General features: G+C 44.2%; 2 protein-coding genes across 2 annotated transcripts in view; one reads left to right on the top strand and one right to left on the bottom strand.

Moving 5' to 3' along the window:
• Positions 1–3,197, bottom strand: part of TATDN1 (TatD DNase domain containing 1) — a 33,496-nt gene extending 30,299 nt beyond the window's left edge. The window contains exon 1 of the mRNA XM_076055861.1: positions 2,940–3,197. The gene's annotated coding sequence lies outside the window, so the exon portion shown is untranslated. The remainder of the gene's footprint in view (positions 1–2,939) is intronic.
• On the top strand, positions 75–27,988 carry LOC116957369 (uncharacterized). The gene is made up of 6 exons (XM_032979482.2): positions 75–253; positions 14,505–14,858; positions 15,926–16,027; positions 22,426–22,533; positions 25,762–25,841; positions 26,621–27,988. The coding sequence occupies exons 1-6, from the start codon at positions 175–177 to the stop codon at positions 26,771–26,773; spliced, it is 876 nt and encodes a 291-aa protein (XP_032835373.1). The 5' UTR covers positions 75–174; the 3' UTR covers positions 26,774–27,988.

Below are 27,988 nucleotides of genomic sequence, written 5' to 3'. Positions count from 1 at the left end.
GAGACTTCGTCCCACCGACTTATTCCTTCAGTGGTCCTGCCTCTCTCCTTCTCTGGCCCCGCCCATCTACTTCTGACCCCGCCACTCTCCCTCTCGTGCTGCGCGCTTCGCGTGGCTGCCACCGGAGTTGATGGAGCCCCGAGTCTCATTCACTTCTGGCGTCTGAGAGAGGCGATGCAGCAGCGTGCGGGCCTTGCGATGATGGCCTGGATGGTGCTGCTGGCTCTACCGTGGCTCACGCTGGCGGAGCAAGGTACTGGCTACACTAACCCACACGCGCACGGGTTTACATAACTGAGTGGCGAATGTAAATTCTAGTTATATTCTAGAAGGCATGGAGAGCTGAGTGATGTAAATTCTAGTGATGTTCTTGAAGGGCTAGAGAGCTGAGTGATGTAAATTCTAGTGATGTTCTAGAAGGGCTAAAGAGCTGAGTGATATAAATTCTAGTGATGTTCTAGGAAGGGCTAGAGAGCTGAGTGATATAAATTCTAGTGATGTTCTAGAAGGGCTAGAGAGCTGCGTGCCTGATGTAAATTCTAGTGATATTCTAGAAGGGCTAGAGAGCTGAGTAATGTAAATTCTAGTGATATTCTTGAAGGACTAGAGAGCTGAGAGTGATATAAATTCTAGTGATGTTCTAGGAGGGCTAGAGAGCTGAGTGATGTAAATTCTAGTGATGTTCTAGAAGGGCTAGAGAGCTGAGTGATATAAATTCTAGTGATGTTCTAGGAGGGCTAGAGAGCTGAGTGATGTAAATTCTAGTGATGTTCTAGAAGGGCGAGAGAGCTGACTGCCTGACTACAGCGCCTGACTACAGCGAGTGATTTACATCACTCGCTGTAGTGAGTGATGTAAATTCTAGTGATGTTCAGAAGGGATACAAAGCTGAGTGATGTACATTCTCATGGTGTTCTAGAAGGGCGAGAGAGCTGTAGTTATATAAACTCTGGTGATGTTCTAGAAGGTCTAGACATGTGAATGGTTAAATTATCGTGGTGCTATTGAAAGGCTAGAGAGCTGAGTGATGTATATAGCACACACTGACCCACAGACTCTCACAGAGACCTACAGACTGACACAGAGACCGACAGACTCACACAGAGACCCACAGACTCACACAGAAACCCACAGACTCACACAGAGACCACAAGACTCCCATAGAGACCCACATGTTCACATAGAGACCCACAGTCTCACACATAGACCCACAGACTCATACAGAGATCACACGACTCACATAGAGACCCACAGGCTCACATAGAGACGCGCAGGCTCACACAGAGACCCACAGGCTCACACAGAGACCCACAGGCTCACACAGAGACCCACAGTCGCACATAGAGACCCACAGACTCACGTACAGACCAACAAACTCACATAAAGACCCACAGACTCACGTACAGACCAACAAACTCACATAAAGACCCACAGACTCACGTACAGACTGCCTGACTCGTATAGGAAACCACAGACGCACATAGAGACTCACTGACTCACATAGAGACCCACGAACAACATTTGAGTGGCTTTCCGCTTGCCTAACACTTTGAGATGTTTTTTTTGTAAAACTTGGAAGATACAAACATGTCGTCTTTCTCATCCCTACAAACACGGCCACTACAACCATGACCACCACTGTCACCATCACCATCATCACAGTCAGCAGGATCACCACTACAACCATAACCACCACTAACATAATCAGCACCACCACGGAAACTATCACCACCCCTGCCATCATCATCATCACCACCACCATCACAATACCACTGTCACCTTCACAATACCACTGTCACCATCACCTACACTGTCACCATCACCACCACTGTCACCATCACCTCCACTGGCACCATCACAATACCACTGTCACCATCACCAACACTGTCAACACCACTCCTACAGCGGCACATTGATGCGCATTCTCCACACGGCGTGGCAGTGAAGAGCGGCGGCCATTTTTGGCTGCAGAGTTGGCAGCTGTTGGTTCACTTGAATGTGTGGGGTAAGGAAAGTGTGGACGCGTGACCAAGACAGCCGAGGTCAAAGAGGAAATTGAGCCACGCAGTTTCTTAATGAGAGAGGATCTGAGGGCAGGATAAGTGAGAAGCGAGCTTCTGAGAAGTGCCAGAATGTGGTGAAACCACACTACCCACCCACACCCAACGGGAGAGATCAACAAGCGGGCCGTGGCCCGTGGGTATATCAGTGTAGTATATAGTAGTGTAGTCTATCGTAATGTAGTGTACATTGTAGTGTATAGTAGGGTATAGTGTAGTGTATTATGGAGTGTATAGTAGTGTAGTGCATAGTAGTGTTGTGTATAGTGTAGTGTGTAGTGTAGTCTATCGTAGTGCGTGCAACACAGCAACACAAGCTACCAGACAGTCTCGTCCCTTCACCTGATGAAGGCCGCTTGTGTTGTGGCCGAAACGTCGTGAGAATATTATTGTGTTATTTTATTTTATCAATTTATTATTTTATCCTCATTCTACGTGACTTTACCGAAAGAACCAAAGAAGACAAGCTGCTATAGTTTCTGCAGTGATGGGTACACGGGGATTCTCATCGATGGGGAACCACAGACGAGACTTTTATTTAGAGCGGTAGAGATACAGTGGCAGAGAGATATGGGAAGTGGGCGCATTGTCCGCGTGTTCATTTCGCTATTTACATCCTCGCAGCAACGCAGGGGCGTTGTGTAATGCATGGTTTTGTTTGTACGTTGAGCGAGAAGCCGTAGACATCTGACAGGCGTATGTCCAGCGTGGGTTCAAGCGAGCCCTGACTGTACCGCTGACGAGGCACTGAATGCCGAAACCGGTCCAGAGTTTCCTTGTCTTAAACCAGTGCTGGTTCTTAACCTTTGCTGCAGTCGTTAAACAATGGACAATGTTAATAAATAAATAGACTTGGTGAAACAAAGTAGTTGTACTTACGTGCCCGTGCTGAAGTTGTGTTTCCATGATTTATCGTCTAAGAAAATCTGGCCATGTCTCGCACTCCCAGAAAGGTCATCTCGCAAACCAGTGGGTGCGTGATGTGGCTCAGGTTAAGAAGCACCACCGCCTCCCAGTAGGCTGGATGGCTGATGGAGGAGAGGATTGTCTCCACATTTATCGTTGCCTCCTCCTCCTTCAACTCCCCTTGCTTCACGTTCACTACACCGCCGTCTTCTCAGATACCTGACAACGCTATACGGAAGTGAAATCTCAGAATCAGAATGTTTATATATACTGCAGCAGGAGGAATCCGATGAGCTATACATCTCTTTATCACAGATGTCCAGCAGGGGCACGGGGTCAGAACGTTACAACAACAAACACAATACTCACAAACACGATAGGAGTGCAAAGTATAGGAAAGGTAAACAAATAACTTCACAAAGTAAACAAATACAACTAATAAAACAAGATTTGACCAAATTTTGATTTAAAGCTTTCGTGACTGCAGTAATTCATATTCTTAGTTTTTTCGGTAAAGTCACGTTGAAGAGAAACAACAAAATAACAAAATATATATAAAACAATAAAAAATTCTCACGACGTTTCGACCATAACTCAAACGGTCATATATATATTTTGTTATTTTGTTGTTTCTCTTCAACGTGACTTTACCGAAAAAACTAAGAATATAAGATTTGACCAGGTAAGTTCCTCCACTGAACTATTTGCTTCTTTTTCACAAATGACAGCTCAACGAAGTGGCTTATCATCATCATGTGGACATTTCTCACAGCCAAATGCTCTAAACGCGTGTTTCTAAATGTGGAGGAAAAGCCAAGAGGACCCGGAGAAAAATCCACGCGACTACGGGGAGAGAGACACGCGTACTCGAAATATACAGCAGCAGGCGTCATGGTCGGGATTGAACCTACCTACCACCTCCTGTATACAAGGCGAGGTAGTTAATATCTCCTAGCCACCGTGGCGTCAGGGTCGGAATCAAACTCAGGACCTCCTGTATACCAGGCGAGGTAGTTAACATCTCGCCACCACGGCACTCCACCTGGGAATCAATGCCCCCCCCCCCCCTCCTTTCCCCCATGGATTTTGAGTTGAAAATCACTTTCGGAGCCTCAAAGACAAAGATCCCCCGTTTAGCCTTAACAGACTGCTGGGGCAAGTGCTGTTAGCGAGCACCTATGAAGGCCGGAACAGTACACGAGGGGGTGGGTGGCCAGCACCACGCCAAACCGCCTTTGTCTCCCTAGTGGCGATGTTTACACACCGCACCAGGTACTCATTTGAGGCTAAGTCGACCTAGGGGAGGCCCAGGACCGGTTCAGATAATCGTCACTGGTGTTGGCCGTGAGCGGGAATCGAACCCGGGTCTACCAGGTTCATAGCGCAGCGCGTTAACCGCTACCACACTACCGCTGCCCACACTATGGGTTCTGAGTTGCCAGTCACTCTCGTAGCCTCACACACAGACGCACAGCGCACAGACACACAACACAAACGCACGAACCACCGCGCCCCACAGCTCCAGAGGGCCCCCATCCCACCCACCACGTCACGCTCACAGAAAGCAGAAGCCACGCGGTGCCCCTTGCGAGGCACCGCGTGGCGCAATCCAACCGCAGGGCGGCGCACGATGCTTCCGTGTTGCAACGCCACCCCTATTACACGCTTTTTTATTTACACTCACTCTGCCTGTTGTGTCGTCAATTCTGTCTGTTGTTGTATCGTCAACTCTGTTGTTGTATCGTCAACTCTGTTGTTGTATCTTCAACTCTGTCTGTTGTTGTATCTTCAACTCTGCCTGTTGTTGTATCTTCAACTCTGTTGTTGGATCTTCAACTCTGTCTGTTGTTGTGTCTTCAACTCTATTGTATCTTCAACTCTGTCTGTTGTTGTCTTCAACTCTGTCTGTTGTTGTATCTTAAACTCTGTCTGTTGTTGTATCTTCAACTCTGTTGTTGTATCTTCAACTCTGTCTGTTGTTGTATCGTCAACTCTGTTGTTGTATCGTCAACTCTGTTGTTGTATCGTCAACTCTGTTGTTGTATCTTCAACTCTGTCTGTTGTTGTATCTTCAACTCTGTTGTTGGATCTTCAACTCTGTCTGTTGTTGTGTCTTCAACTCTATTGTTGTATCTTCAACTCTGTCTGTTGTTGTGTCTTCAACTCTGTCTGTTGTTGTATCGTCAACTCTGTTGTTGTATCGTCAACTCCGTTGTTGTATCGTCAACTCTGTTGTTGGATCTTCAACTCTGTCTGTTGTTGTGTCTTCAACTCTGTTGTTGTATCTTCAACTCTGTCTGTTGTTGTGTCTTCAACTCTGTCTGTTGTTGTATCTTCAACTCTGTCTGTTGTTGTATCTTCAACTCTGTTGTTGTATCTTCAACTCTGTCTGTTGTTGTATCGTCAACTCTGTTGTTGTATCCTCAACTCTGTTGTTGTATCGTCAACTCTGTTGTTGTATCTTCAACTCTGTCTGTTGTTGTATCTTCAACTCTGTTGTTGGATCTTCAACTCTGTCTGTTGTTGTGTCTTCAACTCTGTTGTATCTTCAACTCTGTCTGTTGTTGTGTCTTCAACTCTGTTGTATCTTCAACTCTGTCTGTTGTTGTGTCTTCAACTCTGTCTGTTGTTGTATCTTCAACTCTGTTGTTGTATCTTCAACTCTGTTGTTGTATCTTCAACTCTGTCTGTTGTTGTATCTTCAACTCTGTTGTTGTATCTTCATCTCTGTCTGTTGTCTCTTCAACTATGTCTGTTGTTGCATCTTCAATTCTGTTGTTGTTGTATCTTCAACTCTGTTGTTGTATCTTCAACTGTTGTTGTATCTTCAACTCTGTCTGCTGTTGTGTCTTCAACTCTGTTGTTGTATCTTCAACTCTGTCTGTTGTTGTATCTTCAACTCTGTCTGTTGTTGTATCTTCAACTCTGTTGTTGTATCTTCAACTTTGTCTGTTGTTGTGTCTTCAACTCTGTCTGTTGTTGTATCTTCAACTCTGTCTGTTGATGTATCTTCAACTCTGTCTGTTGTTGTATCTTCAACTCTGTCTGTTGTATCTTCAACTCTGTCTGTTGTTGTATCTTCAACTCTGTCTGTTGTTGTATCGTCAACTCTGTTGTTGCATCTTCAACTCTATCTGTTGTTGTATCTTCAACTCTGTTGTTGTATCTTCAACTCTGTTGTTGTATCTTCAACTCTGTCTGTTGTTGTATCTTCAACTCTGTCTGTTGTTGTATCTTCAACTCTGTTGTTGTATCTTCAACTTTGTCTGTTGTTGTATCTTCAACTCTGTCTGTTGTTGTATCTTCAACTCTGTATGTTGTTGTATCTTCAACTCTGTTGTTGTATCTTCAACTCTGTTGTTGTATCTTCAACTCTGTTGTATCTTCAACTCTGTTGTTGTTGTATCTTCAACTCTGTCTGTTGTATCTTCAACTCTGTTGTTGTATCTTCAACTTTGTCTGTTGTTGTATCTTCAACTTTGTCTGTTGTTGTATCTTCAACTCTGTTGTTGTATCTTCTACTTTGTCTGCTGTTGTGTCTTCAACTCTGTTGTTGTATCTTCAACTCTGTCTGTTGTTGTATCTTCAACTCTGTTGTTGTATCTTCAACTTTGTCTGTTGTTGTATCTTCAACTCTGTCTGTTGTTGGATCTTCAACTCTGTCTGTTGCATCTTCAGCTCTGTTGTTGTATCCTCAACTCTGTCTGTTGTTGTATCTTCAACTCTGTTGTATCTTCAACTTTGTCTGTTGTTGTATCTTCAACTCTGTTGTTGTATCCTCAACTCTGTCTGTTGTTGCATCTTCAATTCTGTCTGTTGTTGTATCTTCAACTCTGTCTGTTGTTGTATCTTAAACTCTGTCTGTTGTTGTATCGTCAATTCTGTCTGTTGTTGTATGTTCAACTCTGCCTGTTGTTGTATCTTCAACTCTGTTGTTGTATCGTCAACTCTGTCTGTTGTTGTATCTTCAACTCTGTTGTTGTATCTTCAATTCTGTTGTTGTATCTTCAACTCTGTCTGTTGTTGTATCTTCAACTCTGTTGTTGTATCTTCAACTTTGTCTGTTGTTGTGTCTTCAACTCTGTCTGTTGTTGTATCTTCAACTCTGTCTGTTGTTGTATCTTCATCTCTGTCTGTTGTTGTATCGTCAACTCTGTTGTTGCATCTTCAACTCTGTCTGTTGTGGTATCTTCAACTCTGTTGTTGTATCTTCAACTCTGTTGTTGTATCTTCAACTCTGTTGTTGTATATTCAACTCTGTCTGTTGTTGTATCTTCAACTCTGTCTGTTGTATCTTCAACTCTGTCTGTTGTTGTATATTCAACTCTGTCTGTTGTTGTATCGTCAACTCTGTTGTTGCATCTTCAACTCTATCTGTTGTTGTATCTTCAACTCTGTTGTTGTATCTTCAACTCTGTTGTTGTATCTTCAACTCTGTCTGTTGTTGTATCTTCAACTCTGTCTGTTGTTGTATCTTCAACTCTGTTGTTGTATCTTCAACTTTGTCTGTTGTTGTATCTTCAACTCTGTCTGTTGTTGTATCTTCAACTCTGTATGTTGTTGTATCTTCAACTCTGTTGTTGTATCTTCAACTCTGTTGTTGTATCTTCAACTCTGTTGTATCTTCAACTCTGTTGTTGTATCTTCAACTCTGTCTGTTGTATCTTCAACTCTGTTGTTGTATCTTCAACTTTGTCTGTTGTTGTATCTTCAACTTTGTCTGTTGTTGTATCTTCAACTCTGTTGTTGTATCTTCTACTTTGTCTGTTGTTGTATCTTCAACTCTGTCTGTTGTTGGATCTTCAACTCTGTCTGTTGCATCTTCAGCTCTGTTGTTGTATCCTCAACTCTGTCTGTTGTTGTATCTTCAACTCTGTTGTATCTTCAACTTTGTCTGTTGTTGTATCTTCAACTCTGTTGTTGTATCCTCAACTCTGTCTGTTGTTGCATCTTCAATTCTGTCTGTTGTTGTATCTTCAACTCTGTCTGTTGTTGTATCTTAAACTCTGTCTGTTGTTGTATCGTCAATTCTGTCTGTTGTTGTATGTTCAACTCTGCCTGTTGTTGTATCTTCAACTCTGTTGTTGTATCGTCAACTCTGTCTGTTGTTGTATCTTCAACTCTGTTGTTGTATCTTCAATTCTGTTGTTGTATCTTCAACTCTGTCTGTTGTTGTATCTTCAACTCTGTTGTTGTATCTTCAACTTTGTCTGTTGTTGTGTCTTCAACTCTGTCTGTTGTTGTATCTTCAACTCTGTCTGTTGTTGTATCTTCATCTCTGTCTGTTGTTGTATCGTCAACTCTGTTGTTGCATCTTCAACTCTGTCTGTTGTGGTATCTTCAACTCTGTTGTTGTATCTTCAACTCTGTTGTTGTATCTTCAACTCTGTTGTTGTATATTCAACTCTGTCTGTTGTTGTATCTTCAACTCTGTTGTTGTATCTTCAACTCTGTTGTTGTATCTTCAACTCTGTCTGTTGTTGTATCTTCAACTCTGTCTGTTGTTGTATTTTCAACTCTGTCTGTTGTTGTATCTTCAATTCTGTCTGTTGTATCTTCAACCCTGTCTGTTGTTGTATCTTCAATTCTGTTGTTGTATCTTCAATTCTGTTGTTGTATCTTCAACTATGTCTGTTGTTGTATCTTCAACTCTGTTGTTGTATCTTCAACTCTGTTGTTGTATCTTCAACTCTGTTGTTGTATCTTCAACTCTGTTGTTGTATCCTCAAGTCTGTTGTTGTATCGTCAACTCTGTCTGTTGTTGTATCGTCAACTCTGTTTTGTTTCTTCAACTCTGTCTGTTGTTGTATCTTCAACTCTGTTGTTGTATCTTCAACTCTGTTGTTGTATCTTCATCTCTGTCTGCTGTTGTATCGTCAACTCTGTCTGTTGTATCATCAACTCTGTTGTTGTATCTTCAACTCTGTCTGTTGTTGTATCTTCATCTCTGTTGTTGTATCTTCAACTCTGTCTGTTATTGTATCTTCAACTGTTGTTGTTATATCTTCAACTCTGTTGTTGTATCTTCAACTCTGTTGTATCTTCATCTGTGTTGTATCTTCAACTCTGTTGTTGTATCTTCAACTCTGTCTGTTGTTGTATCTTCAACTCTGTCTGTTGTTGTATCTTCTCTATCTCTCTCTGTTCCTTCTCCTTGTGCTCAATCCAAGCTTTTGTTCTTTCTCTGTCTTCTCGCCCACCCCATTAACTGGAAGAAACTATCCCAGTCTCCATATTAAACAGTCGCCTTCGCTCATTAGTTTCCATTCCTCACTCAAAGCTCACCTATTGTTCCCTAGCTCACCCCGACGACCCCCCCTTAATTTCCCCTTCATCACCACCACCACCACCGGTTTCTGTTCCCTCTTCATATTCTCATTACACGGCTATCACTCATCAACCCCACGCATTCAATCCATGCATCATCATTCACTGTCATCAATTTCACTTTCACCGAATCCACGCACCATCATCACAGATTCGCCTCCCATCGCTTTCTCTCATCTATTTAATTCACTTAATTTCCATCACATTCATATGTTATGTACCCTTGTTAATTATTTGTATATGAATTCCGTTAAGATGAGAACTTGAATAAGCCTCGGATTTTGCATTCTATTCTTTGGCAAAGCCGACTAAATCCACAGCTCGAGGCTCCTCTGATTAACGCTTTGAGTGTTAACAGCAGGACTGTGTATATCGTTGCACAATTGTTGCGACGATGCAACACAATGACCCGGGTTTCCACTCCCGCTCACGGTCAACACCAGTGACCATTAATTAAACCGGTCCAGGGCCTGCCTAAGGTCTACTCATCCTCAATTGGTGCCTTTTGAAAGCATCGCAACTGGGGAGACAAAGGCGGCAGGGCGTGGTGCTGGCCACCTACCCTGTTGCATGCCGTGTTGGCCTTCGTATGTTCTACTCATTTATAGCACTTGCCCCAACAGTTCAAGCTAAACAGGTGACCTTTGTCTTTTGCTACCTGGCAGGACAAGGAGAGATGGCGACGGCTTGGGGAGGTCTTCATCTAGAAGTGGAATGAGCTCCATTGAGGTTAATTAAGATATCGGTGTTTATGCATTTCTGTGTTTATATATTTCCGTGTAATTAAAGACCTCTCAATCGACAATTCCGGGGTGCATGAGGTCAAGGACACGAGAAAATCAGCCAAGATGGAGCAGCATTAAAATAGCGAGCAGCAACTGGTTGTCGATGACGGAGAGAGAATATCTTGCGAATCTCTCAGATCTGCTCTCTCTCGGCGGAGGTGTGGGAATCCGGTGCCCGTTTTGTCAGCTCCTGCTGGGCTGAGGCTGTGGAAAAAGTTCACAATGTTCCAGCCCTTCCAACCACTGTCATTGGAGCCAAATTGCAAAAAAAAATTTGCGTTAATTTACTTACATTTATAAGCGAACCACACCATGAGGTGTGCTCTCACAAAATACCTCGCGTCCCCTTTGTCAAAATCCCCCAGAACCTGATTGGTTCCGGGCCCATTCGGTGCCTCAATGATTGGCATTCTGCTTGACATCACGAGCCACTCGTGTCGTGAAAAGCCCCTCATGTCATCACAGGACCCTCGTGATGTCACAAGCCTCGCATGTCGTCAGAAGCCGCTCATGTCTTCACGAGCCCCTCATGACGTCACAAGTCCTCCGTGTCGTCACAAGCCGCTTGTGCCGTCACGGGGCTTGTGATGTCACAAGCCCCACTGTTATGTGCGCGTGTGTACCCATGTGTGTGTCTTGGGAGCGATAGTGTAGCAGTTAGCGTGCTGCGCTACAATCCCGGTGAGCCGAGTTCGTTTCCTGCTCATGGCCAACACCAGTGACGTTATCTGAATAGGTCCTGGGCCTCCCCTAGGTCGACTCAGTCTCAAATAAGTACCTGGTGTGGTGTCAACATCGCCAATAGGGAAACAAAGGTGGGCGGGCATAAGTGCTGGCCATCCACCATCTCGTGTGCCGTTCTGGCCTTCATAGGTGCTGATCGCTAATAGCACTTCGTCCAAAAGTTTATTAAGGCTATGCGGGCGATCTTTTTGTGCATGTTACCATCAGCCCCACCAAAACTAAGCACCTGCCTGGATATTTTGTGCCATCAGAGACTCAACCCCCACAACTCCCAATTGGTAACAGGGGAGTGGTGGAGAGAGTGGAGAGTTTTCCAAACATGGGCTGTGTGCTCATGACTGGCTCCGGTTTGATAGCAGAGGTCTCACTCCAAATCAGTCGAGGGGCATTATGTTTGTGTAGTGTCAACGATTCAGGGACAGAGTTTATAGGAGGCACCTTCTTATTAACAACTTCCACGGTCTCATCCACACACTGTCCACAGTAGCTCAGCCTAGCCTGTACATGACACTGGCTGTCTAACACTGATGGCGTTGACTGAGATAGCCAACTGCTCTCCTTCATAGCACAAAATCCAGCGGAGATGATTAGCGACGACGGCGACGAGACGACAGCAACGACGAGACGGGTCCACTCCCAGAACCGGCAGCCTCGAGCTCCCACTCTTGGCTCCTTTCATGCTACCAGCGCGGCCTGGCTCCGCCCTGACCTCGCCTCCCTTCTAGAACCCACTAGCAGGTTCCAGGGGCCTCCAGATGGGGTCTTTCGTGACCCTTGCCCGAGTTCCTCCTCTCTGCCAACACTGGCTGACAGAGGAGGTGTTCAAGATGGCTGAGAAAAAGCGACAGGCCCACTCTCATTGTCAACAGCATCCCAGATCAGAGAATGAGGAGGCTTACTGCAGCTGTAAGGTGCTGGAAAGATGGGTGGTGGTCATGGGTTGCTGAGGAGATGGAGTCTGCCTCAATGGCCTGCGACCATAAATCGCTCTTTAACTCCATCAAAAAAGTAACCTGCAGTGCCACACCTATTACCATCATGAGGGAAAAGAAAGATGATCTAATCTCCGACCCCCAGGAACAGGTTTGCAGATTTTCTGAGCATTTCTGTGAGGTCCTGGGGGAAGGGACATCCCTCAGCCTGGAAAACATTGTGGGACAAAGTGGGGATGACTCTGCTGAGGCTGCGGTGCCTCAAATATTGGAAGAAGAAGTCACCCCCTGTGAGTGGCTGGCAGAGGTGCCATCTGTTGAGGCAGTAACTAAGGCGATCCAGAGTCTGAGACCAAGAAAGGCACCGGGTAGAGATGACAGTCTGGACCACTGGATGGGTTCCACAGGATTCGATAGATGCCCTGGTGTTCCCCCTCTTTAAGAAGGGGAACCGAACAGATTGTAACAACTACAGTGGCATCTCACTCCTCAGTGTGTCGGGAAAGGTCCTGGCAAGGATTATTCAACACCGCCTTGCCAGGCACTCTGAGGAGAGGCTTGCGGTGCCCGAATGTGGTTTCAGGAAAGGGCGGTCCTGCACAGTTGCCATATTTTCTGTCCGTCTGCTACAGTAGAGGTGTAGAGAATTCCAACAAGACCTACATCTCTGCTTCATTGACCTGGTCAAGGCCTATGATACCATCAGTAGGCCTGGGATCTGGGTTGTTCTTCGTGCTTTCGGAGTCCATGACGCTCTGCTCATGCTCATTAAGGACCATCATGATTGTGTGTGGGCCCAGGTAAAACTACGTGACTGGGAATCGGACCCATTCTCTGTTCATCTTGGGGTGCGATAGGGATGTCCTCTGTCTCCCACATTATTTAACATCTATTTCGACTACGCAGTTTGTGAAGCCTTCGATGGTTGCACCGGAAGAATTTCCATCTGGTACAGATACAATGAGAGGCTGATCGATGCCTGGGTGTGGTCAAGGGATGGCTCCCCATTGGGCAATCACGTTATGTATGCCGATGATCTGGTAATTGCTGCTCACTTAGAGGAGGAGTTGGAAGCGCTACTGCTGAACCTGGAGCTTGCCACTAAGAGGTGGGGCCTTACCATCAGCCCCACCAATACTCAGCACATGCATGGGTATTTTGTACCATCGGACACTCCACCCCCACAACTTCCAATTGGTGATGGGGCAATTGTGGAGAGAGTGGAGAGTTTCCCATACCTGGGCAGTGTGCTGATTACTGGCTCCGGTTTGACAGCAGAGGTCTCACTCCGAATCAGTCGAGCGGCATTATATTTTCATCGGTTGCGTAATGCTGTGTGGAAGCTACCTGGTCTGTTGCTCCAAACGAAGCTTCACGTATTCTAAGCCACATTCATTCCCTCCCTTCTCTATGCTTACGCAACGTGGACTCCCCTAATTGAACATCTTCGCTGGTTAGAAACATTTAGGCTGGCCTGCCTACAATCCATCCTTGGATTAACCAGGCTGGATTGTGTGAGGAGCTCACAAATCCTCGAAAGATCTGGACAAAGTCCCATTGGTGATCTCCTCCGGCAGGCAAGGCTGCGTTGGCTAGGTCATGTAGCTCGCATGCCCAGCCACCACACGCCTAAACAGCTTTTGTTTGGCCGGATCGAGGGGGCTAAATGGGCGCGGCACGGGCTAGAGAAGAGATGGAGTGATGTGGTATAGGAGGATGTGGGGCTGAGTGGACTTGACGATGACTGGTACCAGCGGTGTCAAGATCGGCCTATGTGGATGAGGCTCGTGAAGGAGGCTACTGGGCAGTTGAAGGCAGTCGCCCTCCAACAACAACTGAGGGTGGAGGAGCGACGCTCACAACAACGAGCGGAGCACCGGGTGGCTAAACCACAGAAAGTTGGCACAGTAGGGGGCACAGGTGGTACATCAGCCAGTCATATCAGTCAGTGGACCTGTGGCACCTGGGTCTGCCCGTGACCTCCTCTCAGCGGGCGTTTGACACTTCTCTTGGCCTCAATGTGCACATTTCCTGGCACAAGCATAGTGGTGACGTCACCGCCACTTAGTCGCGAATGGCGGTTGTTGTTGTTGTGTGTGTGTGAGTCCAATAATGTGTGTGTGTGCGTCGATGTGTGTGTGGGTCGATGTGTGTGTGTGAGAGTCGATGTGTGTGTGTAAGTCCATGTGTGTGTGTAAGTCCATGTGTGTGTGTGAATTAATATGCGTGTGTTAGTCGATGTGTGTAATGGAACATCTTCGCCGGTTAGAAACATTTAGGCTGGCCTGCCTACGATCCATCCTGGGTTTAACCAGGCTGGATTGTGTGAGGAGCTCACAAATTCTTGAAAGATGTGGACAAAGTCCCATCGGTGAGCTCCTTCGGCAGGCAAGGCTGCGTTGGCTGGGTCATGTAGCCCACATGCCCAGTTACCGCATGCGCTAACAGCTTTTGTTCGGCCGGATAGAGGGGGCTAAACGGGTGCGGCACGGGCTAGAGAAGAGATGGAGTGATGTGGTACAGGAGGACGTGGAGCTGAGTGGACTTGCTGATGACTGGTACCAACGGTGTCAAGATCGGCCTCTGTGGAGGAGGCTCGTGAAGGACGCTACTGGGCAGTTGGAGGCAGTCGCCCTCCAACAAGAACGGATGGCTGAGGAGCGACGCTCACAACAACGAGCGTGTTCCCATGTGTGTATGTGTGTGTGTGTACCCATGTGCCCCCTCCCCTGTTCCCCTTAATCTTTCAGACTGTATGCTTTCGATCCCGCTGTCTCCACTCCACTCAACTCCGCGTGCGAACGTGACTCTCCCGTGTCACGCCCGCTCTCCACACTGCACTCTCCAGATGATCACGTGGTCTAGATTGATTTCCATTGAGGAAGCGGAGACGATAGTGACCTGCAACGGGAGCCTTTGTGAGGTCACGGCATCAGGGTACCAGGGCAGAGTTCGCCTGGCCACATCGCAGTCCCACAACAGCTCATTGATCCTCACCGATGTGAGGCTCAACGACACCACGAGATACAACTGCGTGCATCAATGGAGACTCGGAGATGTATTCCAGAAGAGCACGATTGCTGTGGATCTCAACGTCACCGAACGTGAGTGCTGGATGCTACGTGATCATCGGAGGGCGAGCTCCCAAACACATCCACTGGAGAAAACGCAGCATGGGTTGATGTCCATTGGGTTGTTGCCAGGGTACAAATAATAAGAATACACATTTAGAGACAGTTTTCACTCACTTTCAAAGGGGAAAGATTTAGTCAGATGCGCGAGTAATCAACGGACCAAAGGGAAGGTTGCCGGGCCATGAGCTGTCTCCAACAATAGCCTGAGATCTGCGTTCCTCGATACATGGAGATGTTTCCAGCCATCTGATGAACAAACATCCTGCTCAATTCCATTGCAGTATTTTTTCCCTTCATAAATATATCTCATATAATACTTTTCTAATCGTGTATCATCTCGTTATTTTCACAATCTTCCTTTCGACCATTGTATGATGGGAGTGATAATTGAATTTGTCTATTTTACCAAATCCATCACGTATGTGGGTATGCATGTTTAACTTATGAACGTTTCCAACCGTGATGATCGGAGGTGCGGGGGGAAGGACAACAAACTAAACACAACAACAACAAGCAGCCGTTCTAAAGAAAACAGTTTGCCAATCTAGATGGACGATTTAAAAGTTATATAGCTTCCAGTGGCTTCCTAATATTGGAAGGGAAGAATGTTCCAGACGGCCACAGCAGCAGCACATCTGAAAGCGCTGCGTGATGATGTGGTGACCAACGTCTTTGTTCGATGGCGAGCCAGAAGTGTAGTGTATAGTATAGTGTATTGTAATGTATAGTGTAGTGGATTGTAGTGTATAGTGTGTATAGCGGAGTGTATAGCAGTGTATAGCGTAGCGTTTGACGTAGTGTATAGTGTAGTGTATAGTGTAGTGTATTGTAGTGTATAGTGTGTATAGCCTAGTGTATAGCAGTGTATAGCATAGTGTGTAACGTAGTGTATAGTGCAGTGTATAGTGTAGTGTATAGTGTAGCGTATAGCGTCGTGTATATAGCATCTAAAAGCACTACGCAATGATAACTAGCAGTAAAAAGCTGCCGCTGCTGCTGCTGCTGAGAGGAGGTGTTCTTAGTATCTCGTTTTCCAGAGGGGACCACAATTTCGACTCAAGTCACCGAAGCCGGGCAAGAGGAACGCAAATCCGACGAAGGCCGAGGGAGCCGTAGCAAGGTTGGCGCAGTGGAGCCAGGTGGGGGGTGGCGTTCCATTGGGCTGCTGCTGCTGCCGCTTTCCGCTTTGTCTGACCGAGTGTGGAGTGAGAAGGGCACTTGGTCCACAATTTGCTACGTTTTCTTTGGTTCTTTCGGTAAAGTCACGTAGAATGAGAATAAAATAATAAATTGATAAAATAAAATAACGCAATAAAATTCTCACGACGTTTCGGCCTCAACACAAGCGGCCTTCATCAGGTGAAGGGACGAGACTGTCTGGAGGACAGCGCTGGAGCGAACAAAGCCAAGCTCAGATAGCGACCTTTAAGCTGTGTGAGAAGAAACAGGGCGCCTTGACAAAGGAATTAGCATAGAATTTAGCATTGAAATAGCTGAGTGATTAGCTTGTGACTGGTCACAGAAATGGCTATGTTAAAGTCAAAGAATACACATCCACAGAGGCACCCCTTGACAAAGGAATTAGCATAGAATTTAGCATTGAAATAGCTGAGTGATTAGCTTGTGACTGGTCACAGAAATGGCTATGTTAAAGTCAAAGCATACACATTCACAGAAGCACCTAGTACAAATCAAACAGGAGAATTTAGCATTGAAATAACTAGGAGAATTTAGCATTGAAATAACTGAGTGATTAGCTTGTGACTAGTCACAGAAATGGCTATGTCAAAGTCAAAGCCTACACATCTGAGCTATTAACAGTAACTGGGTATACACTACACTATATAATGAATACTATATAGTAAACCAATAAAAAACTAAAATATAAATTACCTCAATGTTATCAATAAACTCTATATATTCTCCAATCAGCTAAGCTACCAACAGTAAGTCGTTATATATCACAATGCTATATGGCGAAAAAATGGGTGGATTCTTACCCTCAACTTTAGCACCACGGATAGCTACGAGCCCCATTCAGACGGACGAGTTCATCCATGGTCAGAACGGAGGAGGGGGAGAGAGACAGCTGCGAGGCGCTGTTATACTCCATGTTGTAAACCATACCATTAACCGTGGTGTGAGAGGTATTAAGAGTCAATGCCAGCGAAAGAGCTGTGGTCTGAAGGTCATCGTAAAATACATTTAATTAAGAACGGAAATGGTTTAAAACATCTTTCCAATGGTTACTAAGTCAGAATCCATCTTGTGGGTTGAAATTGTCTCTGTGCTTGTATATGTGAATGGCCTCATGAACGAATCTCTCATGGTAGCCGGTTGGTTTGCAAAGAACCTCCGTCTTGGAGAAGTCAATGTCATGTGAGCCCACTGAATTATAACAGTGATCTGCCATGGAAGAGGAGTTCGTTCTACCGTGTTTCAAGTCTGCTTTATGTTCGCGGATGCGGTCCGAGATATGTCGTTTGGTTTCTCCAATGTAGCTACTACCGCAGAGGCACTTTAGTTTGTAAACTCAACGATGACAGCTATACAAAAATAAAAAGAGATCCCACCAACAGCCTGGTTACCAAAACGAACAAAATCATCTCTGATTCAACAGCATTAATTGATCAGACCAAACAGTTCTCGTTGAAACCCTCTGCTGCCAGACCACCAAGATTATATGGCCTTCCAAAAATACACAAAGAAGATACACCCCTTCATCCCATCGTCTCTACTATCTACTCCCCCACCTATAAACTGGCACGTTTTCTTGCTGATATACTGCGACCTTTCACTGGAAAAACCACCTCTGCGGTAATAAATTCTACTCACCTGGTATCGACAATCAAAGGCATTTCCCTGTCCCCAGATGACCTGCTTGTCAGTTTGATGTGGTGTCCTTGTTCACCAAAGTCCTGGAACCTGACACCATCGCTATCATTGAAGACCTGGTTCATCAAGGACTGCATACTGATGTACCCCCCCCCCCCCCTGGTGAGATATTGCTTAACCAACACATACTTCACCTGGAATGGAACTTGCTACAAACAAACTGAGGGCACCCCAATGGGCTCCCCCCTATCTCCGGTTGTAGCCAATATATTCATGGAAAATTTTGAAACTGACGCCATCCAGACTGCCACTCTACGCCCGACCTTATGGAAGAGGTACGTGGATGAGACTTTTGTCATCTGGCCACATGGCCAGCCTGCTCTAGACCAATTCCGCGACCACATCAATTACATACACCCAGCCATCAGATTTACCATGGAGGTCTAAAAAGATGGCAAACTACCCTTTTTGGATGTCTTAATTAAAAGGAGACATGATGGTTCAATGAGCCACTCTGTCTACAGGAAAGCTTCCCATACAGATGCTTACTTGAAACTGGATTCCCACCACCATCCATCCCAGAAGAACTCCCTCATCAAGACTCTATAAAAATAGAGCCCAATGCATTTCCGACCAGGAACACATTACCAATGAACTCAAGCACGTACACCAGGCTCTCAGGGCTAATGGTTACTCCGACTACACAATCCGCAAAGCCATCACTCCAGTCATGAAGAAGGATCCTCTTGTGGAGCCACTCAAAATCATCACCTTACCCTACATTGCAGGGGTCACTAAAAAGATCTCCAAAATCCTGAAAAAACACAAGATCCAGGTCCGATTCAACACAGTACATAAAATCCGTGATCTGGTTCCATCTGTAAAAGATGCTGTTCCAGACATACAGTTCCCGGGCGTTTACAAACTAAAGTGCCTCTGCAGTAGTAGCTACATTGGAGAAACCAAACGACATATCTCGGACCGCATCCGCGAACATAAAGCAGACGTTAAAAACACAGTAGAACGAACTCCTCTGCCGTGGCAGATCACTGTTATAATTCAGTGGACTCACATGACATTGACTTCTCCAAGACGGAGGTTTTTTGCAAACCAACCGGCTACCATGAGAGATTCGTTCATGAGGCCATTCACATATAAAAGCACAGAGACAATTTCAACCGAGAAGATGGATTCTGGCTTAGTAACCATTGGAAAGATGTTTGAAACCATTTCCGTTCTTAATTAATTGTATTTTACGATGACCTTCAGACCACAGCTCTTTCGCTGGCATTGACTCTTAATACCTCTCACACCACGGTTAATGGTATGGTTTACAACATGGAGTATAGCAGCGCCTCGCAGCTGTCTCTCTCCCCCTCCTCCATTCCGACCATGGATGAACTCGTCCGTTTGAACGGGGCTCGTAGCTATCCGTGGTGCTAAAGTTGAGGGTAAGAATCCACCCATTTTTTCGCCATATAGCATTGTGATATATAACGACTTATTGTTGGTAGCTTAGCTGATTGGAGAATATATAGAGTTTATTGATAACATTGAGGTAATTTATATTTTAGTTTTTTATTGGTTTACTATATAGTATTCATTATATAGTGTAGTGTATACCCAGTTACTGTTAATAGCTCAGATGTGTAGGCTTTGACTTTAACATAGCCATTTCTGTGACCAGTCACAAGCTAATCACTCAGTTATTTCAATGCTAAATTCTCCTAGTTATTTCAATGCTAAATTCTCCTGTTTGATTTGTACTAGGTGCTTCTGTGAATGTGTATGCTTTGACTTTAACATAGCCATTTCTGCGACCAGTCACAAGCTAATCACTCAGCTATTTCAATGCTAAACTCTATGCTAATTCCTTTGTCAAGGCGCCCTGTTTCTTCTCACACAGCTTAAAGGTCGCGATCTGAGCTTGGCTTTGTTCGCTCCAGCGCTGTCATCTAGACAGTCTCGTCCCTTCATCTGATGAAGGCCGCTTGTGTTGTGGCCGAAACGTCGTGAGAATTTTATTGTGTTATTTTATTTTATCAATTTATTATTTTATTCTCATTCTACGTGACTTTACCGAAAGAACCAAAGAAGATGAATCCTTGCAGTCACGAAAGCTTTGAATCGAAATTTGCTACGTTGTTCAGTGTTGACCAATCACACGCGATAATCATCATCATCATCATTGGCTAGTTGGCACAGTGGTAAGTCTCGAGCCTCAGAAAAAAAGCAGCTGAGTTTGATTTATTTCCCGTGGTGGTACTGCTTCTTTACTTTCTCTCCCTATGTTCTGCTTTGCATTCCTCTGGGTGTGCATTTGTTTTCTCTGGGTTCTCTGGAATAGTCGCATAGCTAACAACAACAAACTAGGTAGAATTAATACTTGTATTAATACCAAACAACCCGTTGCTTGGAAACCTCCCTGCCTGTAATTTACTCAACTGGGACTACACACAGACACATGGAAAACGACTGATAACCCTCCTGCAAAAAATGGCTTGATATATAGTCAGGCTTTACTGAGTGAATGGGCATAATAGATTATCGAAAATTGTCATCACCATCATCTTCATCAATTATCATCGTCTTAAACAACACCAAGTTCTGTAGTATATCACTCTGGGTAATGCTGCTCACCTAGAGTCTTATTCATTTTACGACACAACCAAAATGTCGAATTTTAGCCGGTTTGCCTCCCGCCTTTTCAAACTTTTGTAAACACCGGCAGCTTTTGTGTGAGCACGCAAACTCTGGATCGGACTCGCCATTCCGTGGCTCATCAGCAGTGTGAGGTGTGACTTAATGAGAGGGGATGCTCGTGACGATGGCAATGGCTTTGTTGTTGTGTGCGTGCTTGTTCCCCTCTGGAAAACGAAAGAACGGGGAGCGGTCGTGTAGCAGTTTGCAAATCCTGCGAACCGAGTTCGATTTCCACTCACGGCCAAGACCAGTGACGATTATCTGAAGCGGTCTTGGGCCTCACCTAGGTCGACTCAGCCTCAAACGAACACCTAGTGCAGTGTGTAAACTTCGCTATTAGGGAGACAAAGGCGGCCGGGCGTGGTGCTGGCCACCCACCCCCTCGCGTACCGTTCCGGCCTTCATAGGTGCTCGCTAACAGCACTTGCCCCAACAGTATGTTAATGCTATACGGGGGATCTTGTCTTTGTACCTGCTTCTAAATTAAGATGCACTTTCATGGCATTTCACAGATTCGTATTAATGTTGCCTTGAGCCCCGAGTGCCCTTGGCGTGGTTACAGACAAAGGCAACGCCGTTCAGAAGGGAGGACATTGAGGCATTGAGAGAAAAGAAGCAAGAATAGAAAGTAGTGAGATTGCGAATGTGAAAGGAATCCGTATGCTTGGGAAGTCGACTGACATGGGGCAATGATTGCACGACGACACAATAATTATAATAATTTAAATGTATAAAGCGCCCTTAAATAATCGTTCTCAGTAGGAGCGAGGAATGGCAGAGAGCAAAAGGAGTAATGGGCAGGGTGCGGTAACATCTGGAGAATAACATGCGTGTTCAGTAACAGCCTTGTACGTTTTCCCAGGTAGTAGACTTTCGCGAGTAACGTAATTCATAATAAAGGACCTGTTGGGTTAGATGTCGTAAGTATACATGTGTCGTTTGCCCGCCACCACCCGACAAAGCCAATTCTGGCAAAAATTTTCCCTATGATGCTTGATGTAATTACCAGCGGAACAACTCGGTCCTCAAAGTTGTAAATGTATTCGATTTACTCTCCAACACACCGATTAGTGCTGTATTAATAACTAATTTTACACGTGCTGTGTTACGTGACAAACCTTCATAATTGGCCGTGTCGGGGGGTGGTGGCTTTAACGACGCATTTATATTTACGAATGCTATTACTAATTCCTAGATTGAAAACTCATTTCTTTAGAACTGCAGCTTATTGTTGTGTTTAGTTTGTTTTCCTCCCGCACCTCTGATTAGCACGTTTGGCTACGTACGGCGCAAAATAAGTTCAACATACATACTACACTAAACACTACAATAAACATTACACCATACACTACATACTCACTACACACGACACTATAACAACTATCTACAAAATCTTGATTTGAAGCTTTCGTAACTGCAGGAATCCATACTCTTTGTTTTTTTCGGTAAAGTCACGTAGGTAGAAATAAAACAAAATACATCGCGATTTTCACCTGAAGACGGGCACTTGTGTTGCGTTCAAAACGTGATTAATTTTGTTTTATTTCTACCTATGTTACTTTACCGAAAGAGCCAAAAAGTAACTATACACTACACTACTATACACGACACACTATTAATTACTACACTACTATACTAAATTTAAAACTAATTTCTTTAGAACTGCTTGTTATTGTGTTTAGTTTATCCTACCCCTACACCTCCGATTAGCACAGTTGGCTACGTATAGTGTGAAATAAGTTCAACATTCACATCTTACACGATGCACTACACGATATACTACAATTCACACAAGACTACTATACATTGCACTACTATATATATACACTACACCACTATACTAAATTCCTTGGCATCGTATGGTCCGCAAGAAGTCCAGCATACACACATAGTCTCTGCGTTCTTAAACCCATCTGTTTCCTGCCAGAATGATGCTCTATGTTGTAGGTTTGAGCCACCACTCGAACATTGGTGGATTTGGTCTCTGTTGCCTTCTCAGAGCAAGAAACCAACACTGCAGCCCATGTGCCTATGTGGTATTACATGCCGGCAGTGGTGCTAGTGGTGGTGATGGCAGTGGGTCTGCCACTCCTGTATCATTTCACATGTAAGTACAAATATAATAATTGGTTGTTATTGATAGAGCACCGTTAACGCCGGACAATTTTGGATCACATTCACAATCGCTGTAGTGTAGAGTGTAGTGTCTAACAGTGTATAGTGTATAAAAGAGGTGTTTGGCTTAGATCGCGTTAATATATAAACGTGTCGTTAAAACCCATCACCACCCGACACAGCGAACTAGTAAGGGTTGTCACGTAAACAGAACATGGCAATTCGTCACTAGTACAGCATACAGGTGTGTAGGAGAGCCAAGCCACAACATTTACAATCTGAGTACGACGTTTCGCCAGTAATTACAACTAGCTTCATCAGGCGACAGCCAGATTTGTGAAGAAGTCTTACTGTTTCGTTCCTTATATAGAGGCGAAGATGTGTTGACCACCCTTCTGCGCTCTTGACAATGTGGGGGGGGGGGGGGGGGATTACTGAGGCAACGTACATTATGCATGTGCATTATGCGAGCCCTTTGAACTTGTCCTTCCTGTCTATTGTGTTTATTAAAATAGCCCTACCAATGGTAATCCCTATTGAAGTACGCTGCCCTTTTTAGGCATGCATATTAAATAATGTACGATTTGATGATTCGCTTCCACGCAGCACTAAGGCGGTAGCTATAGGAACGGTTAAAGTTATTTTGATTTCTTTCATTTTCGAAAAATTATCTAATTAGTTTTGGCCAGTAGTAGCTAGTTTTGCACAAAACTTCAAAATTAGCAAAATCAATTGAGTGTCCTTGTTGGCACGCGTGTTCTGCTACTGCTGACAGTTGTATTTGGGAAAATGTAATATTTCTCTGAAATATAAAATTCCCTGAAATATTAAATGTCATCTCTCCCGACTCCACCTGTCACCTTTGACCCAGATATTGTTCCCTCTTAGGATTGGATGTCGATTACACAATAGAGCCTGTACCCAGTTACCCTCTTGCACCCACTGGATGGCGCTCTCTCATTACAGTAGTGTAGTGTATAATATAGTGTATATTGTAGTATACAGCAGTTTATAGTTTAGTGTATAGAAGTGTATAGTTTATTCTATAGTGTAGTGTGCAGTGTATTGTATAGTGTGTGTAGTGTAGTATATAGTGTATTGGAAAGCAGTGTATAGTGTCGTGGAAAGCATTGTATAGTGTCGTGGGAAGCAATGTGTAGTGTAGTGTATAGCAGTGTATAGCATAGTATATTGCGTATTGTGTAACTGTATAGTGTAGTGGAAAGCAGTGCATAGTGTAGTGTATAGCAGTGTATATCATAGTGTATTGTGTAGTGCATATTAGTGTATAGTGTTGTGTAGAGGAGTATGTAGTGTGGAGTATCGTGTATAATATAGTGGAGTGTATAGCAGTGTATAGCAGTGTACAATATTTTGTATAGTGTAGTGTATACTGTGCAGTGTGTAGTGTATATTGTGTAGTGTACAGTATAGTGTATAGTATAGTGTAATGTTTAGTAAAGTGTATAGTGTAGTGGAAAGCAGTGTATACTGTAATGTATAGTGTCGTGGGAAGCAGTGTATAGTGTAGTGTATAGCGTAGTGTATAGCAGTGTATAGTGTAGTGTGGAGCAGTGTGTAGTGTAGTGTATTGTGTATAATTTCGTGTATAGTGTAGTGTATAGTGTAGTGTATAGCAGTGTATAATATATTGTATAGTGTAGTGTATATTGTGCAGTGTGTAGTGTATATTGTGTAGTACACAAAATAGTGTATAGTATCGTGTAATGTATAGTGTAGTCGAAAGCAGTGTATAGTGTAGTGTATATAGGACCTGAAAGCACCACACGATAAGGCGGTGACCGTTTTTGTTTCACATTCACAATAACCCTGATGAAAGCCATTTCGCCGCGCTCTCACTTTCCAAGGTTTCGTCGTGATGATGCGCAACATCATCTGCAGTGCAACGTGCGTCTATAATTGCTACCTTTTGGTCGTAAGGAATCATGTGCAACTTATCCGTGGGCTAAGACCCTCCCCTCCCCCAATCTGGCCTTTGCATCCTGATTGGCTCACAATTGACGACATCGAATGCATCCCTCACTCGACTTTAGACCAAAACAGGAGGAGGAGGATTTCTCCACAACTCTGGCTGTCGACTGATGAGTTTGGTTTGTTGTTGTTTTTGTAATTACCGGCGAAGCGTCACCAGCTACTCGAATGATCAATTTCTCGCTGTGGGTTTACTCTCCAAAAAGCAACCGGTTAGTGCTGAACTAGTAACTAATTGACACGTTTTGTTTACGTGACAAACCCCTTACAGATTGGCTGTGTCGGATGGTGGTGGTTGCGGGTTTAACAACTTATTCATATTCACGCAATCTACAGCCCAAAGATATGCTATTATGGACAATAATAATCATACAGTGCATTCATTAACGCGCCCATTGCTATTAATAATAATAGGGCGCCACGGTGGCTTGGGGATGTTAACTACCTCGCCTGGTATACAAGAGGTTATGGGTTCGATCCCAAAACTGACGCCGATTGTATATTGGAGTTGGCATATCTATCTCCTCGTGGTTGCGTGGATTTTTCTCCGGGTCCTCCGGTGTTTCCCCTCCACATTTAGAATCATCATCACGCGGTTTAGAGTAATTTGGCTGCTATAAATTTACACACGATGATGATAAGCATCTGCATTGAACTATTATTTGTGATAGCCAGGTTGCTTTTGAAAAATAGCTGTATAGGAGCTCAGTAGTGGTAAAAAACTTAAAAAATAGTTAAGGTTTCTTAGTGTATTTGCTTGCACCGCACGCGATAGTTGATATGTGTGTTGGCTATGTCGGGTGATGGATGTTTATCATTTATTCAACACCTAGGTGGCTTTCACAACCAATATTATTCATAATAGAGGTTTTTTGGGTTAGATCACATATTTAAATATGTCGTTAAATCCACCACCACCTGACACAGACAATCAGTAAGGGGTTTGCCACGTAAACAAAACATGGCAATTCGTTACTAGTACAGCACACCGGTTGCGTGTTGGAGAGTAAACCCACTACAACATTTACAATTCGAGCACCGTGACGTTTTACCAGTAATTACAACAATCAGCATCATCAGGGAACAGCCAAAGTTGTGGAGAAGTCCTTCTGTTTCGGTCTTATTAAGTATATGATTCAGAATTCGTCGGATAACTCACGTGGCCACGATCCAAAAAGAGCCAACGACGATGGTGAACCAACGTAATGGAGTTATCGTTTCCCCAAAGGCAAGAAAAAGTCAGTAGCGGTGCTGCTGTACCCTTCCACGAGCTTGGACGGGCGGACCGAACCACGCGCCATGCAGAATGTGAGCTCCAAAGCAATACACTAAAAACCCTGGTGTTTCTATAAAAATCTCATAAAAAAGACTACAATATACACATTTAATACAGGGATGAACGGATTGTTGTGTTGAATTTGATACCCCCCCCGCATCGCCAATTGAAAAGAACTCACAAACAAATATCGCCTTATCATGGGACATTTTTACAGTATCAAAGTATGAAAAATAATAATAAGTTTTACATTTTCTGACAATAAAACAGTTTGCAATTTGGCATTGGTCTCTGGTCTGACACTGCTAGTGAGACTAGGCCATGACTAAGGCTGTCTGTGGTGCAGGCCAATCAGTTTCAAAGACAATGCAAACATTACCAGAGTGTGTTTGCATGTTCACCACAAGTACGTGTGGTTAATGCAGACTTGATTCCTTGCAAAAGATAACTATTTCGTGTTCGAAAATCTTAACACCTCCTGTTTTATTGCCAGAAATGGTAAAACCTGTTCTTCTTTTGCTAATAACTCACAAACAGACGCAGTCTTTTTGTCAAATACTCCAAACGCAGAAGATCCCTGGGGTTTGAACTTTCAAGAAGCTGCTCATGGTCCCACCCATAAATCCGCAGTCACTGCACAAGCCATGGCAGCAGCAGTAGATGCAGATGATAGCTGCTAATGCACAAATGGAAAATGGAAAACTCTCTCCAGTAGCAGTGTTGCCATTACTGTGGTCATCCAGAACAGAGCCATATCTCCTGTGTACCAGGCGAGGTAGTTAACATCTCTGAGCCATCTGTCTGCTTCCAGGACGCTGCTGGCGAGGTCTTCTACGAGACGGTGAACATGGGCGATGAAGAACCACGCGATTCTATGGCGGGCGAGGAGCCCCACATCCACGGCTCTCCGCTGCCAGTCATCTACTCAACCGTCAATGAAGTCTCTTCGGGGCCTAACTCTTAAATCGCCCTCTATTGTTGTTAACTATTATTAGTAGAACTCCTTCTTCTTGTTGTGTTTAGTTTGTTGTTCTCCCTGCTCCCCGCACCTCCGATTGTTATTTGTATTGTTGTCTATGTGGGTGTGTGAAAATTTGATGAAAATAATGAAGATTGAATGAAATTTCAAATGTGCATAAATAATCTGAAATTACGTTAATAGAATATGCTAATTCGAGAGGTAATCGTATTAATTTATACGAGTGGGTGTGGTTATATTAATGCTAACCTTTATGATAATCAGGCCCTGCCTCGTTGACGAGGTGGTGTTATCAATCGGGATAATGCAATCAATCGTATGCAGTTATGCTAGTGTCACCTCGGCTTCGTTGTCTCCCCTCGTATTATCGACCAGTATAATACAATGATTCTCGCTTTAACGTTTATTGGGTGGATAAGTGTATTTATATTTTAGTTCCCAAGTTCATATCCTTCTCGCTTTAACATTACTGAGTGAATTAGTGTGTTTATAGTTTAGGTTCCCAGGTTCATAACTCATCGCAGGATACAGATCTTACGCAAAAATTTCAGGAAAGAATCACACGACCACTTCTGTATTAATAAATGTATTTATAATGAAACCTTAACTATAATATAGTATGTGAACTCTGAATCTCGGAACGTCAACACGGTATCAATACATTATCATCAACGACTGTACGATTTCACTTTGACAACGGCACATATATCCCGCATAACGCGATTGTGGTTAGTGAGAGAGAGTCGTTAAAACATGCAAATGCTATGCTAAACAAAAACGTATACATTTTAATATGAACGATTATTATGCTTGAAATTGTCAGCACAGTATCACAGGCGATTGATTAACATGCAACGGTATCCATATAAAAAGACGACCAAACAGGTATTATTTCCAAAGGCATAAATGTACAACAGATCCACCGGACAGATTATAGGATTACCGAAATGGCCTAGTGTGAGGGTGTGCGGCGGGACGTTTTATCTCACGGGAGATTAATTAATTCGTGAAAAAGATTGTATGATCGGAAAATCTGTTTAGCACGATTCCTCCCCGGGAGCGTAGCTCCATGGCGAAGGTGCCAAGGGTTAATTCGTATTGATGGATCGGTTGGCAACTTATGCGATTAGAAGTACAGCCCAAAACAAAATATTAAAGAGGAACATTATGCATATACTCATAAACGACGGATGGTTATCA

The sequence above is a fragment of the Petromyzon marinus genome, chromosome 73 (genome assembly GCF_048934315.1).
Source record: "Petromyzon marinus isolate PM22_M1 ecotype Great Lakes invasive population chromosome 73, UKy_Petmar_22M1.pri1.0, whole genome shotgun sequence".
Classification (NCBI taxonomy): Eukaryota; Metazoa; Chordata; class Hyperoartia; order Petromyzontiformes; family Petromyzontidae; genus Petromyzon; species Petromyzon marinus.
Note: the sequence above shows the minus strand (reverse complement) of the source record. Positions and strands in the feature narration are given on the sequence as shown.

Coding starts and splice junctions, on each gene's coding strand:
- LOC116957369 (XM_032979482.2), top strand. CDS start 175: ATGCAGCAGCGTGCGGGCCTTGCGATGATGGCCTGGATGGTGCTGCTG. Junction 254..14,504: donor GCTCACGCTGGCGGAGCAAG/GTACTGGCTACA, acceptor TTAATCTTTCAG/ACTGTATGCTTTCGATCCCG. Junction 16,028..22,425: donor GGTTGGCGCAGTGGAGCCAG/GTGGGGGGTGGC, acceptor TTGCCTTCTCAG/AGCAAGAAACCAACACTGCA.